This window comes from Benincasa hispida, chromosome 12 (assembly GCF_009727055.1).
Source record: "Benincasa hispida cultivar B227 chromosome 12, ASM972705v1, whole genome shotgun sequence".
Taxonomy (NCBI): domain Eukaryota; kingdom Viridiplantae; phylum Streptophyta; class Magnoliopsida; order Cucurbitales; family Cucurbitaceae; genus Benincasa; species Benincasa hispida.
In genome coordinates, this window is record NC_052360.1 from 33,421,558 (window position 1) to 33,438,253 (window position 16,696).

Below are 16,696 nucleotides of genomic sequence, written 5' to 3' on the forward strand. Positions count from 1 at the left end.
GAGCACACTGTCTGATAAGCTTAGGATAAGCGTTCCATGAACAATCAGCTCAATATTCTCCCTTTCTTCTTCTGTTGCATAGCAGGTAATTTGGTTGGGTTTTCAAAGGCTTTGTGTGCCTTTTTTTGCCCCAAAACAACCCTGATCTTGGCTTTCTACAAGCTAAAGTATCCTTTCCCATCAAATTTCTCAATGGCATATCACGCTACTGCCATCTTTGATTTTTCTTTTATGATTTTGAATGCTCCAAGATCTTCTTGTTGGGATTGGTGTTCTAATTCTCCCGGAGTTTCATTGTTTGTAATGATACACATTATTTGATGAATAAAATAATTGTTATTTCATTTTGACATTTACTCATATCCAATAAACAAAACTCTTTGGTTATCTTATGTGAACTTAAGCATGTATATGTGATATACAAGTGGATCATGTCTTAAATGATAACCTAAATAGGTCTATAGTATAAGGATTAAGGTGGGATACCTGATCCTAGTGACACTATGGATACGGCCCACTTTGTAGAGGTTTGCAATTGTTGTAAACTACTACAGATGGTAGATCTTGACCATTCATGTGGAGACGTACGAGTGGAGGTGTCCTATACAAAGATTTTGTATAAGACCGGACCACGAGATGACTAAACTCTGTATATAACGATGTTGTTACTAGAGACTTACATCTCACCTAAACGACCATAGGTGACACGACCTCAATCCTAAGTATTTTGGGAACTTCTGCCTTTGAGAGTGGTCCTTTGGTTAGTATGGGTGAGAGTGGCCAGATTGCCAACTCAACATGTCTATCTTTTTGGGAACTTCTCTGATTTGGGAGCTAGAAACTCAATCCACAAAATGGAATTCACTTTTTTCCCGAAGTAGGGATAAGTAGAGAGATTGCTCCCTTAAGGGTTGATTCTGGGGCTTGAACATAATGGCCACAACTTCTCTTTAAAATAGATGACTCAGTCATAGCTGAACTATGACTTATGTTCATTAGAGGGATCAATGGTATTTAAGAAGTTAGATGTAACTACAGGGCCATAACGGTTATTGGCCCAACTGTACTTACGAGTGATCACTGAAGGGTTGTCGCACTGCTGATTGGTTAAGATGGACACATAATATATCTATGGTAAGGAGAGTTCAGCTGTTGGTCTTTAGTGGAGTGTCTGGCAATTAATGGATGGTGGATCCCTTGACTAAAAAGTTTAGTCAGTTCTTCACGTACCGTTGGAGCTTCGAGCTACAGGTCCATAAGGTCCCCTTGGTCTGTCTCTTATACACATCTAGATGTGTATAAGAGACAGGTATGATAAGTTGGTTATCATTTATACTTATAATAATATTAATTATTGGATAATTAAATCTTTTTCTCTCATAACCAATTGAGTGGGAGGTTATTGGTGGTTTCATGGTAACCGTGAGATAAAAGGAAAATTGTTTTCTTAATTTTAGTAATGTTGAAAAAATTGATTTTGAGATTTTCTCTCTCGGAAAAAGAATCTCACAGAAGTTGTCAAGTAAATACGATTTACTAAGTGACAGCTTGATTAAGGTAAACGATCGTGTAGTGTTTTATAAGCAACAGATATAGAACTAAGCGATGAGTAAACGATCGCTTAGCTTTTGTTAGACGATTGGGCATTGACCTAATGATAGGTTTTGTCTTCTCCCACTTGCTCAATCGTTTACGCGATTGTTGTTTCCTCCATTCTTTTGTCTCAATCCAAGTCCACACAGAGTCCACCCTCTGGATTCTCACACCGAGAATATCAAGGTAGCCTTCTTGGTGGTGTCATACTCAACTCGACGTCATCGAGGTTTTGTGGAGGCCTTCGTGCTGTTGGGGTGTTCGTGACCGAGGCGATCGCTGAGTTCGAGTGCATTGAGTTCGTGTTGTGTAGCGGTCATTTTAGACAAGCGTTCGTGATCAAGGAGCATTGGCGATGAGTCTACCAATGTGCGTAGAGTTTCTCCTTGATTCTTTGTATTATCATGCTTTAATTTTTGTAATGAATGCATAATCGTATCTTTGTGTTTATGGTTGTAATTGTAATGTTCATACATGTTTGTAATTTGAAATGATCTTTCCGCTGCTCATGAAAATCCTCGTGATCGATTTCCTTCACTTCTTTCTTTAGTTCTTGACTAATCTTGAATGTTTCTTGCAGGCTCTGATACTACTTTGTTGTGTTGTCTTCAATACAAAGTGGGTTTTTTCATGAAACACCCGAGGCACAAACTAAAGAAAACCAATCTGCTTTGAAAACCAGTTGATATTACAAGCTGAATCAAAACCATGTGCTGAAAGCACAATCCGTGTGAAAGCACTTTTTGACCCTACATGTTGATGGCCAAGATTAGACTACAACACTCACTTGTCTGAAGACTTTGAATGACTATCTCACATTTTTCGTTCTTTCTGTTTCAGGGAGCTCGAGGGAGAGGGAAGAATAATGGTGAAATGCTGTCAATTTTCTTAGAGAGATCTGATGAAAATGAAGATCAAATTGCTATGCATGAAGAGTAAAGAGAAGGGGAAGAAGGAAGACACCAATCTTTAACGTGGTTCGGCCATAAAAGGACCTACATCCACGGAGGAGCTAGGATTTATTAAATCTTGTAGAGTTTCTTGAAGAATACATATACGTAGCTAGGATTCTTTCTTTAGTTTTCAATGCATTCAATCAGCTAGCTAAGTTGTACTTATATAGGACTTTACAAAGAACTGTTATAACAAACTTGTAAAGTTGATTTCAATAGTATTCCATAACACAAATTGAAACCTCGATTCCGACATGTTTTAAACCGATAAAAATTAGATCTCGCTTGGTTTCGATTCCAATCAGTTTTAATCAATTTTTCCTTTGTTTTGTCCATTAATTGTGTAAAACTAGTAGATAATAATGAAAGATATGAACATATTTAGTGAAAAATATAGAGAGTAAAGGGGAGGTCGAGAGTGAGATATAAGAACAAAATCACAACAATGATGATTTTAATGTCACGTTTAAGCGACATTGTAAGTTTTTGGTTGGTGGATAAAATAGACGAAGTTGTCACAAGTGACTCATGAGAGTGTAAGGTGCACATATGGGTGGGAGGGTCCAAGCTTCTAAATGTGGAAAAAAGGGTGAGAGAGATGAAGAAAGATGGATTGAAGGAGGAAAAAGGAAAGAGATAGAATGTGTGCAAAAAGGGATGACAAACTATCGGAATAATATTTTTTAAAGTTTAATTTTGAAAGTAGCCAAACCTTTAGATCAAAAAAATAGCAAATGGATTTTTTTATTTAATTAATTAATAATTAATATATCACAAAGATATCCTCAAAGAACACATATAGTGAATTTATTAAAAAATAATAATGATGAACGATAAAAGAAGCAGATTCTATCTACTTATTTGAGAGTTGATAATCTATAAAATAATTAGCAGTGATTTATTTTTCTTCCTCTTCATCTTTTGATTTCAAATTCAACATCTCTATTTTGTCTCATTAAGCCTCCATCGCGTTTTGTCCTACCAAAGTTTTTACAAAGGTAAAAAGCTTCCTCTACACATTTCTCCTCTCCTCTTCATGATCATAACGCTCTCGGAAGTAAGGTAGATAGATAATGGGTTCGTGGGTAACACCATCAACATGTGGTCAAGCTCGCGTAGAGATGGGTCACCAAATCTGGGTGACTAGGGTTTCTTTTCTTTTCAATTTCAAAACACATGGATATCACGTGAGTCCAACTTTTTGAAATCCTAAAATGCCCTTATCGTCTCTTTTAATTACAGTGTAATTAATTCGACATCTGTATTAATGAGACTATAATTAATTGTTCAACTATATATCCAGCAAACTTTCAGCACCAACTAACATCATTATTTCAAGCGGATATGTTTTCATAAATCTCGTGATTTAACCATTGTTTTGAATTTTTGTATTAAATTTAATAGTTAGTTTGAATATTTCATTTGAATTTTTGTATTAAATTTAATAGTCAGTTTGAATATTTCAACCTTCTACAACAACTAATTTTCAAATCTTGGTTTGAAATTTAAAATATCATATTATATTATTTTTAAATTGTTTCTATGATTATCTTATTTTGGATTTTTAAATCTTATATTATATTAGTTTTCCTAACTAACCCTTTATATTTTTAGTAGATTTTCTCTTAATCATAATTAAATCACCCGTTTTTTAAATTATTTTTATGATTATCTTTACTATAAATTTGTTTTAAATGTGGAATATAAAAAAAATCTGATTTTTATTAATTAGTCTTTTTTTTTTTATTTTGAATCATATTATTTTTTATTTTAAAGATTCCATTGGGAAAAATAGCAAGATAGAAATTTCATCAAATTTATAGCAAATACAATCTCACATGTATTCTCATTTTTTTAACCTTCATATGGATTTTCAGTACCACAACTAATTCTGCCCATATTTAGCATAAATCTTGATTTAAAAAGGTAATCTTTGTTAAAAATAATATATATATATATTTATTTATTTTTCAAATATCATGTTTGATCTTATCTTCAATTTCAAATTTTATTTTATCTATTAATTTTCATCTATTTCTTATTTATTTTATTTTTTTTGTTCTCAATCGATGAAAGGTCTACTTTGGAGGCTTGACTTAACCAATCAAATCCATTGGTGCATAGATGTAAAGCTTGACTTAATCGACCATCACCGAGTTCAAAGTTTCTTCTTTCCAAAGTGAAGGTGATGTACCATAATTGAATACTGTTTGTTTCTCTTATGTTCATGAGATCTCCACAATTGAACACCACATTATGATTGGTTAGTAAGTTCAATTGATGATTTTTAATTGGGATTTTCATACTCTAATCTAAATCGGTGACTTTTAGATAAAGTTTTTATCAGTCCAACCCTCACTTTCTAAACTGATATTTTGGGTTTAGAATATTGTTACAAAATTTTGGGTAAGTTCAAAAGTGATGTAGATGGTTTTATTAATTGATTTTGGTTTTATTAATTGATTATTGATTTTCAGTTGTATTTGTTGCATGTAGTTTGGAGACTAATTATACTGTATTTGTAGAATACCTTTTATGACTACAAAACCATCATCCCAATTATCGTTTAATTAATTTTTTCCTTTGCATATTTCTTTTATCGAACATCTTTATTTTCTCCTAAAATATCTCCCATATTTTAAATCATAAAACCATATTATTTTTTTTTCAAATATCAAAAGTAAACCATTTTTTTCAAATATCATTTTGTTTATTTGTTTCAACTTTTTAATCTTTTTTCAACTTATTTAATATTTTTGCATTTTGATTTTTTAATCAGTTTGAAAAATTTATACAATCGAATATTAGATCTTTTAATTAGTTTGAAAATTTTAGGGCGCAGAGTGAAGACAAACTAATCACATGAGGAAATTGTAGTTGTGAGGATAGATTTAGAGACAGTGATTCTATTCATGACCCAACATTGTTGGTACAAAGCTCTGATCAATCGATAGATGTTTATTTTAATTACAATGTAATTACGAATATTTCTTAATAAGTCAATTGTAATCTCATTTGTATGGTTAGAGGTAATTTAGACTTTAAAAAATTCGTTTATATTTTATTTTTAATTTATTTTGCTATTTTTATGAATGAAATGATGATTTGTTATTTTTGCAAATGAAAAGTTAAAATCGTTAGTCGAATATTAAATTCAAAAACCAAAGAAAATATTGGGATAATGGAATGGACTAAACCTCTTCATATGGGATGAGCATGAATATATTTGAAGGCACCAACATAACTTTGGAAAGAACATGCAGCTGAAGATAAATGAAAAAAAAATCAGAAAAATAAAACCAAAAATTGAAAATAACAAGATAAATATAAAAAGAAAAAGCCAAATAAAAAAAAAAAAGTCAGAAACATAAGATAATGTCATTTGGAAGATAATATGATGTTTGAAAAATTATTAAGTAAAAAAAATTGGTATCCTATTTTAAGCTGAAGATATGCATGGACATAATCCAAACTATAATTACATTGAAATTAAAAATGTTGATGATGACATTTTAGAATTAATAGAAAAAGGCCTCATGTTTTCTGTGCCCTTGGGCCTGAGCTTAGGTTTTGGGCCTTGCCTAAGGCAATCTCAATATCTTCTAATTTTATTAGAGAAATTGGGGTATATAACAACGTTCTAGGTTTCATTTGTATATATGACAAAGAATAAATTTTTTTTCAGGAATATAGCAAACCCTCCCTTTGCACGTCTGTAATATCCAAAAGACATAGATCTTAATTTTTTCCTAACTTATCTCCTCACATTGTTTTGAAATTAAAATAAAAGAAGAGATCTTCTTTTTCATTTTCTCAATTATCTAATCTATATATAATATTCGATTTTTCAATTTTATACCATCTCTCGTTATCATGTGTTGGTCGACTATACCAACCATAGATGCGATGCATGGGAGAGAAGATACATTGCAATTTTTTTTCGGAACAAACTAATTCAATTCCTCTTCCTTTTCGTACTAGCCAAACAGTATGTTGGTAATTCCTACATTTTGCACGTGGCAAAAATGACGACTTTTAAACTTGGTCGTAGTGGTGTTTCTGAGCAAAGAATAATCCCATGTTGCATCGATGAGGGTAAGTGAGTTTCTTGTCCCTATCATTTTTCTCTCATAATTTTCTCTATTTCTTTCTATGAAAGTATAGTCGTGGACTAGCTACTTCAATATTAAAGATTTCGGAAAAAAATTATTCTTATAAAGAAAAATTATTCATATTTTCAAATTAAACTTTACACCTCTTGTTAGTCCATTTTATTATTTATTTTTATTTGGTTAAAATATCATTAGACTACTTTGTTTAGTTTTAGTCGATGTAATTTCAAATCTTCAATTTTTGTCCTCGTATTTTTAATAAATCTTGAATTTAGTCTTTTAAATTAATTTTTTTTATCTAAATTGGTTAAATAATAATAATAATAATTTTTATGAAAGAAACAAAATAAAATTAAAAATGTTAATGGATAAAAATAAACTTAAAAAAAAAGTAATAGAACTAAACTTAAAATTTATTAAAAATAAAAAACTAAAATTAAAAATTTGAAAGTATGGGAAATTATATTTTAACATATTTATAGTTATATTAAATTTTACACAATTTTCTCAAGTCCGAAAGCACATGGAAACCAGAAATATCCAAATTGGTTTAATTTCAATGCAATGGCCTCTGTTTCATCCTCATGCCTCTCCTCTCTCAACCCCATCATATCTTCTTCAAAACATTCCCTCTTCATCTCCAGAACCTCCAACAAGCAATTTCCCACCAAATCTTTGAAGTTCTCATCATCTCCCAACCCGCCAAGTCCTGAAACTTCTCCACCCACTTCACCTGAAATTGTCTCTGATGCTGCATCGCCTCCTGTCGATCCTGTCAAGCTCGCATTCGAGCGAGCCAAGGCCTACAAGAAATTGTCACAGTCGGGCTCCAATTTGAATGTCGAACTGAAACCAGGTGAGGTTTCTGAGGGCAACTCTGTCGGAACCGGTAAATCAGGTTTATTGGGTTTCGATGGGGCTGACGAGCAGAGGAAAATGCAGGGTGGGGTTGGAATTGCGATGGAAAATGCTAACGCAGCGAAGGAGGAAACGAGGATTGCAATTGATGGCACCAAGGGTGGGGAAATTAACACCAACGAAGGTCAATTTTGTTAATGTTGATTTGAGTCAGTGTTGGAATTATTCTGATTCAGTTCAAAATTGTAATGCGGTATGATTTCTACCCATGTATGGAGTGAGACAAGCTGTTATTCTGAACTTGAAATGAACACTTTGTTAGAGCAATCTTATATATATAAGAAACATAACCTCCATTAGTACAAAGAGCGAAGGGGAAGGGGAAGGGGAGATGAGTAATCCCCACACAACAAATTACAAATATAGGTCCAACCAATATAAATTTGGGTTAGGCTATAATTACAAAAGAATTTAGAAGTGGAGGATCACTTAGAAGCAAAAGAGTAACCGAAAAATCTGATCTGTTTAGTTTGTATATTATATATAGAAATGTAGGGAGAAATATGTTCCAAAAGTCTGGATTTATGTTGCTGGTTCGGGGACATCTGATAAAATTGTAATGACACAAAGAAGATTAGCATGACCCTTATGCAAGGATGGCAAAAAAAAAAATCAAGAAATGGTCAAAATGTTTAAAGAAAGTTTGGATTTATGTTGTTATTTGAATATGTATAGTTTGAGAGGTTTGTTTCAATAGCCTTACTTTATATACCCGATGGGACTAGTAATTCTATAAGGGTTAGTAAGCACGTATTTAAGAGACAAGCATAGCCTTGGTGTCTGAACTGAACCTCAGACAAGCCTAACATCCCATTGATAGGTTTTGATTTTATTTTCGTTTTTATGCAATTCAAGAGATGAACTCTTTAGTTCTGAGTTGTTAATTTCTTAGTTTGGTTTATGTTCTCTTTATGATCTTATGATGGTCTGATATTCTTTTTCCTGTGTACTAACTATTATAAGGAAAGAGTACCGTAAGTAACTTGAGTTGATATTAATGGTTAAAGTGATCTTCAGGATTGAAGGGCAGAGAAGGGGAAAATTTGGGAAACAAACAAAAGGATGATAAGAAGGGAGAGCTTTCTATCTCAAGCATTGATTTTATGGGGCTTGGCTTTGCGGATAAGAAAAAGACCAGGGGATTGCCAGCTGGATTGGTTCCAATTGCAGACCCCTTTTCTGTAGAAGACTTGCCTGAAGTGGAAATAATTGTAGGTGATTCGAGCAAGTTTGACGATGCAACATCATCCGAAACTAAACCAACTCAGGAAGATGATTCTGATCTATACAAACCCAAGGTTTCTACTTGGGGTGTCTTTCCTAGACCTGGCAACATTTCAAAGACGGTAAAAGATCTACTTTTATTGTGTTTTTGGCAAGAAAGATTCCACTAGCCCCCTTCTGTCATTTTTTTCTTTTCTTTTTCTTTTTTGTGGAAAATAATATGTCCTTACATCTTTATTTTCAATAAATGATGTGTTAATCCAAGTAGGGAAGCCTAAGTTCAGGAACAAAATTTCCATGCAAAACTTTTTATGTAAGACACATGTCTGAAACGTAAGCTAGTGTTGGTATACGAGGAATTGAAGACTATATAAAACCTGTGACAGATTGTCTATTGCATCAGATGAATTCATATATATCAGTTGAAATTCCTGAACACATGTTAATTGTTAACCTTTTGACAAGAAAGATTATCTTCACCAGTACCCTCACATGATGGAGAAAGTGCTCTCTCCCTCTTTTGATTATTTTGGAATATCATGATGCCTTTCACATCTTCAATATTGTGTGTGAATGTGTGTTACACCTCAAGATGGAGTGTGACCATAAGTTGGTTTATCAAGAACAACAACCAAGTACCATTGTTCACAATTAGCAAATATTTACTAAAAAAAGGTACTGTATCATATGTGCTGGAGGACTTGATAATGGGCGAACAATGTGGGTGTAGCATATGCATACTACCACAATACAGAAAGTACTGTATGTCCAACAATTCCACAAGTATTAATAAAATTGTGACTTCTAAAGTGTTCAAGGCATATTTACTTCATCGATGATGATCAAAGTAAAACTCCTTGAAAGGAAATTATTTAATAATGGTGTAATTGGATTCTGATAGATTTCATTAATACATTTGTAAGAGTATGGTATTTCGACATCTTACCTAAGGCCTCATTTATGAAGGCACATATTAAGTTCCTAATAACAAGAAAACAAAAAATGGGACTATATTGCAATATCAAATAGAAATTGCAATATCAATAGCCTTTCAAGAGGGCTATCCCACCTTGGACAATCTCCAAAATAATTTCCCTCCCTCTAAGATACCTACGTTCCTCTATTTATAATAAAGTCATCCCTAGCTAAAGTTTTACTGTGCCCTTACTAATTTTCCTAGGTATCCCCTATTAGTATTCTTGCCCTTACTAATTTTCCTTTGTATCCCCTATTAGTATTCTCCCAACACATTTTTTATAATTCTTTTCTTTCTTATTCAGTTTGGAGGTGGAAGAACTCTACGCCCTGGAGACGTGCTTGAAACAGATGAAGAAAAAGCTGCGAAGGAAGCACGCACAAAAGAACTGATTGCTGCATACAAAAAAAAATTTGGCTTGACCATAGATCCGAAACTGAAATCTGAATGTGAAGTGGTGAGCTTAATTAGAAACAAACATTATTAACTTTCATTTATTTTGTCTTTTTTCTTTAACAAGAATAAACATCCTTTATTTCGGTTTTGTGGCATTCGTTTATCAAATTTGTGATTTGATTTTTCAGATTATTATCCAAGCTTAAATATTGCAATTTACAAAGTAATTTGTTCTTCGTTTACATATGGAAATTCTCTCCCTACTTCTAATGTTAAACATATTCTTATCAGCATCTCATAATTGCAGGCACTAGAGGAAGGTGATTCATTGATGAGTGTTGGAAAACTCAAGGAAGCCTTACCATATTACGAGACAATTATGGAAAAACTAAATTTCCAGGTAGGTCTTTTGTATTTTAAGTTTCTTAACAGCTTAGAAGAGAACATTTGGTAGAATGCAATATTGAACTCACTCAAATGAATTTTCTTCCTTTCCTTTAATTGCAAATAGGTATCGAGGCCTTTCATTTATTTAAAACAGAGAGAAAAGAGTGCCTAGGCACCATACGTAAGTTACCTAGCCAATTTGGGATGGCTAATTATCTCCCACAAACATCTCTCTCGAGTCCCTCTTGACAATATATATTCCAGCCGGCCCAAGTAACTAACTACCGAGGAGTAAACATTTACGATAGGACCATCTAACTGTCTTCCTAGATTCTCCTATCTAAATGAAGAACACCTTCAACGGTGTCTCATTTGGTCTGCTTTTGCTTTATAGCAGAATATTAAGGTTTCTAAAATGATCGCTGAATAGATTAGATGTTTTTGATGTTATAAATAAATAAATATATATATATATACACACAAAAATTAGATATAGTTATTCGCATGCTTTGTTTCTTTTATCTCCAACTATTTTTGTTTACTTGAAAATAATGTTTGTGCAGAGTGAGCTTCATGGACTTGCTGCTTTGCAATGGTCTATCTGTCAAGATTCCCTTAGTAGGTATGTTTATGGCCTTCGAATAAACTTGAAAACTTCATATTGCTCAAAAAGCTATTCAATTCTTTCATCTATGGCTAAGCTTATAAGTAAAGATCAGTTTCGCATGAATATCTTTTTATGTACTCTCTGATTTTGATCACGCAAATGTCTTTTGAAATGAAGAATTGTTTATGTAATGTGGTTCATCAATTTTATATTTTGAATTGTTTTTCAAAAGTTTTTTTGAAAGTAAGGGTGCATTTGGTAAGTGATCTGAAAATGAAAGTCTGGAAACAAGGGATTTAGTGATAATAGAGCTGTATTTCGTGTTTTGTTTGGTATTCGATTGGCTCTTTATTTATTTACTTATTATTATTTTTATTGAATCCTTTTTAAGTCGTTGAATCTAAAAACAAGAAACAAAATCTAAATTGCGTGCCAAGCTTTAAATGTCTCTTGGGTTATTGAACTCAACAAATCAGTCAAGAATGTGCCCTTCCAAAAAAGTTCCAAACTTAGAATCTATAAATATTTGAATGAAGAGACGATTTGCCGTCAATGAAACTGGTATTTAAAGACTTATTGGTTAAATCTAAATTTTTGTCAGTGTATTATTTAATCCTTTACTAAAAATCAATGCAAGGAGGGAAACAGAGTATAAGACTGAAAATAGAGAAAGAAACCAATTATTATTATTATTATTTTCTGGTTTATGATACGACAATTGCCCTACCTAACAGGCCGGATGAGGCTCGAGAAATGTATGAGAAGCTTCAGTCTCATCCAAATCCTCGAGTGAGCAAGAAAGCAAGGCAGTTCAGGTTTAGTTTCCAGGTAACTAGCGATGCCATTTTGTTGATAAACTTGTTTGGTATGACGTCAAATATAAAGCCACTAGTTCTTCAATGAATCAATGCTCTTACTGATCGACAAGGGAACATCAAACTGCAAGGACATGGATGCTAATGTAGTGAAGATGTTAGGATACCTCCTAACTCAAAGAACATAAAGATGAGATAGATAACACTAAAAGATAGATCTATATTGTAATATCAATGAAGAAATTACAATATACCATAGCCTTTCGAGAGGGCAATTCTCCCAAATTTTCAATAAGGAAATCACTACAAAATTATTCACACTTGTAACATTCCTCACCGACTATTTATAACTAAAATCCCTAACAAACTTACTATCAATTATTAATATGCCCCTTCTAATAACCATGCTAATATTTACTAATAATCCTATTTTCATAATTAGGGGTCTTACAGAAGACTACGGTTTGAATCAAAACTCCAGTATTGTGTAATTGAATGCTAAAATACAAACCTAAGGCCTAGTACTTATATGGGCACAAGCTGGCCAACTAACCTAGAGCTCTCAATAGATTACCAACTTGGTCAAAGGATAATTAAAAAATAACCCACGGTAAACTAAAGAACAAGGAAGCAAGAATTTAAAAAACCTAAAGAAAATACAAGATCTTTCAAGAAACTTAATAGGAGCCAAAGTTGTGAGAATCATGCTACATCATGCTTGGTCTAGCATGCGTAGTTTGAGTAGTTTACTTGTTTTGATAAGCCCGGTTGGGTAACCATTTGATTTTTAGTTTTTAGTTTTTGAAAATTAAGTCTATAAGTACTTCTTAGACCTTTAATTATTTTGCTTTTTTTTAATCTAATTTTTACCAATGTCTTAAAAAACCATGTCAAAATTTGAAAACTAAAAAAAGTAGTTTTTAAAAACTTGTTTTTGTTTTTGGAATTTGGCTAAAAATTCAACTCTTGTATTTTAGAAAGATACAATCAAAATGATTACCTAATAGGGCCCGCATTTGGTTCGAAGTTTGAAGTGTTTCTTGTAACTTCATTACTATTCTTTCTGATGGTTGTATGGATGTGGACATTTTCCAATGCACAGGCGATGGAAATGATGAAGGTAACAACAAGCTCGTCTTTCCTTCCAAATGACAGTAACTATCGGAACTATTTTGAAGCTTTTCTTGACAACAAACTTAACTACTCTGCTGACGAGTCCGGGATCGGGGAAGGTTTACTTAATCAATCTCTTCCCTATATTATTTTTCTTCTTTCTCCTATTCTTCTGGTGCTACTTGCTGCTGTACAAAAGAGAATATAAAATCATCCTGTACAATAGAGAAGTCATAATAAAATATAAGGGGATCATTCCCCTTATTTGTATATAGAGGTATTCTTTTATGCTGTACAGCAGATAATAAAATCATCATATAGTATTAGACATAACATAATACAATGGGATTTATATCCTTAAATTCTGAGAAGACTTGTACTTATCTGTCATACTGTCGCTGCTGGTTATATACATCTGTTTTAGTGTTGTAGTAAGTAACTAAACAAATGTAATATATTTCAATGAGAGTGATGAATGAAAATCACTTCTTCCTCCTACATCTCTACGACTTCATTGTAAGTCCTACTTCTGAAATTCATCCCTGCTATAGTAAGTGGATTAAGTAGAAGTATGATCTCACCATCTTAATCAATGCCACCCCATCCTCTCTCTCTAGGGTCAACACCTCATTAATTTCATTATCCAGTGGACCAATGATAGTTAATAAGTCCTTGTGGGGTATCTTTTTTGTATTGGAGGTGGGACCTTGGGACGTTTCAACTAAGGTAGGTAGAATAAGTATAAAATAGATGATGCAAGTCTAAAAATGAGTTAGAAGAGTATTGATTCAGTTGTCAATTTGAATGTAGCTTAAATGGTTAGAGTATTACATCCTCGAATGAAATTAGAGGTTCAAATCTCACTTGGAGTATTTGATTTAGTTGGGAAGTGACTCGAAACTATCAAATTGTCTAACATGAATTTCCCCCCTATTTTGCTTACTTTCATTTCAACATATCACATTTAAAACTGCCAAAAGGATGACCTGGTTTGGAGTTTGAGTTGATAGGCCCCTCATATTTCCTTCATATTATAATATAGACCATGTGTAATGGATATGTCACTACCATCTATATATTGTTTTGGAAGTTCATTTAAATTATAACATAGTGCACAAAAGAGCTAATTGTACTTGTTCAAAATGAATTTTGCCTCATTTTTTAAAACGTGAGTTTTTTGACATTTTTTTACCTACTTATGTCATTATCAACGTAAATTGCTGAAGCAACCTTATTATGCATATAGGCTAAGCTCTTGACTCTTACTCTTCTCTCTCGTTGCTCTCGTTCATTGCTCCATCTATCACTTTCACTAGCAACTCTTGTTATTCACTTCTTTTTAATACAAAGAGTGAGAGTGAGAACGAGTTGTAAGAGAAAATAGAGAGAGAAAGGAGTGAGAGTGAGATCGCAACCCATATGTACAATGTTTCCTTTTGATAATTTTACGCTGATATGACGTAAGAAGAATGTCAAAAAAAACGTAATTATTAAAAACTAGCTCAGAGAAGGAGATAACAATGATTAGTCCTTTAAGACTTTTCAGCTGTATATTTGGCACACACCAAAACAGCTTCAACTTTTTTTTTTGTTCAGATTTCCCATTTCCATTTCATATTTATTTCATTCCTGTGTACCATTTGGATGGAGAACTAATCTTATATTTCCACATTACTTTATAGATATTCAATGGAATCCCTTTTTATGAATTATGAATTCTCTTAATATATGTTTGATATATTGTTCACACTTTGGATTAAGGATGCTAGAAACAAAATTTTGATAACCTCTTTCAAATTAAGATGCTGCATTACTATATCATGAAGAGCCCAAAAACTGCCCTTTTTTGGGCCTTTTATTATTATTATTTGATTAAGCACATGGAGGAGTTGGTAAACTTTCATGTTCTTTGCTGTCTCTTGCTTTTAAAGATTTTGCTCTTTAAATAAAGTAGGGACATGATGGTTCCTACCATAGTATGAAAGTTTTAATCAATCTTTGTACCATGATAAGACTCAAAGATCTATAGTAATGAAGCAAAGTTTTGAATCTAGAGTGGGATTGAGTAGTATTTTAATATGTAACACTTTTATGTATTTATATTATTTATGAAGAAAAATTACTAATAAAGTGTTTCATGTTAGTACTCAATGTTTTTAAGTATTTCTTTTATGAGGAATTATAGTTTTTGTTTTTTTTGTTAAGATATCATTCTATTTTGGTTTATATACTTTTAAATGTTCAAGTGTAGTTATGTAGCTTTAATAGATCTTTAAGTTTGTTTATTGTTAACTTTTCTATAAATCAATGTAGTCTTTATTTGTCTTCTCTCTAAATTTTTGAAAACATATTCACATTGTGTCTTCTCTTGTATGAAAAATATAATATTATTTAACCAAACTTGACACAAATTAATTTGAAACTAACAATAAGGACCAGTTTTTAAGATTTATTGAAAATAAAGAGATTAATTTAAATATTTGAAAGTAATATAAACTAAAATGGTACAAGACCCAAAGTACATGACCACAATGTTACTTTAACCTTTTTATTTTGGTAAAAAAAAAAAAAAAAGCAACATAATACTATATGTGCAAGCAAGCGTGAAGAGCCTTACTTAGTGTAAACAACGAAAATATCATATGAAGAAAATTTGTAACATCAATTAAAAATGCAAACATTTTTGAAGGTTTAGTTGAGCTAAGTATAAATCAATTAACATAAAACATGTGTCGATTGTTGAACTCTAAAAAACCAAAAGAAGAGTCGTGAGAATTAAATATTGGAAATAAAAATAATATTTTAAAAATTGTTGTAAACGCTATTGATATTTAATATATGATGATATAATCAAAACGTGCATGACTCAATTGATAAGCAATATATGTTAGTGAACAAGTAGTCTGTAGTTTGAATTCTTCCACTAGATTCTATACTTTAGCTACCTACAAGGAAAAACAATTTGGTTAAATTTTAATCAATTTGTTAAATCCTTAATTTCTTTGTACTTCCTAATGAACCAAAAGCACATCATTTGCTTTATAAAAGTTAGGAAGCCAAATGCAAAATTAATGATTGTAAATCTTAGTGGTGAAGCATTGACATGTCTTTCTTAAATGAATCAAGTGGACCTTGATTAAAAAAGAAAAGGGAAAATAAAGGAAAATAAAAAAAAATAAAAAAACAGAAGAAAGGAAATGACATTTATTATTTTTAAAGATAAAATATCAAAAGCCTATTCTCTAAAGCAATCAGTTATGCTTCATCAATTAGTTGGTATAATTTCTTCATTTTTCAATGATTAAGTTGAACTATATATCTTAATTATCAAATATTAGGAAAATGAAGGTGTGATGACAGAAAACAAAAATAAAAGAATAGAGCACATAGATTTATCTGAAAAATTATTGTGGGAACTAAAATAAACTATTTAGAAATTAATGATAAAGGACTGTTTTTTCTTTTTCTTTTTCTTTTTTTGTTTGTTTTACAAATTAGTAGGCACTATGACAAAACATTTGAACATTTAAGAATTAAAATAGAGCACTTGATAAAACCAAAACATAATAAGAATGATCGTTTTAAATCAAAATAAATATAGA

General features: G+C 31.9%; 1 protein-coding gene and 1 non-coding gene across 6 annotated transcripts; both read left to right on the forward strand.

Annotated features, from left to right (window-relative positions):
- Positions 1–7,166: 7,166 nt before the first annotated feature.
- Positions 7,167–13,592, forward strand: LOC120068318. 5 transcript variants are annotated; one of them, XM_039020039.1, is made up of 8 exons: positions 7,382–7,514; positions 7,601–7,700; positions 8,594–8,922; positions 10,081–10,233; positions 10,480–10,572; positions 11,123–11,181; positions 11,901–11,994; positions 13,084–13,592. In XM_039020039.1, the coding sequence occupies exons 2-8, from the start codon at positions 7,619–7,621 to the stop codon at positions 13,300–13,302; spliced, it is 1,029 nt and encodes a 342-aa protein (XP_038875967.1). In that variant the 5' UTR covers positions 7,382–7,514; positions 7,601–7,618; the 3' UTR covers positions 13,303–13,592. The 5 variants fall into 5 exon arrangements, with proteins under 5 accessions (XP_038875965.1, XP_038875966.1, XP_038875963.1 ...); XM_039020040.1 differs by having other exon boundaries at positions 7,601–7,676; XM_039020037.1 differs by having other exon boundaries at positions 7,167–7,676.
- On the forward strand, positions 8,103–8,210 carry LOC120068705. The gene has a single exon (XR_005479332.1). It is a non-coding gene; the product is annotated as a U6 spliceosomal RNA (small nuclear RNA).
- Positions 13,593–16,696: the final 3,104 nt, after the last annotated feature.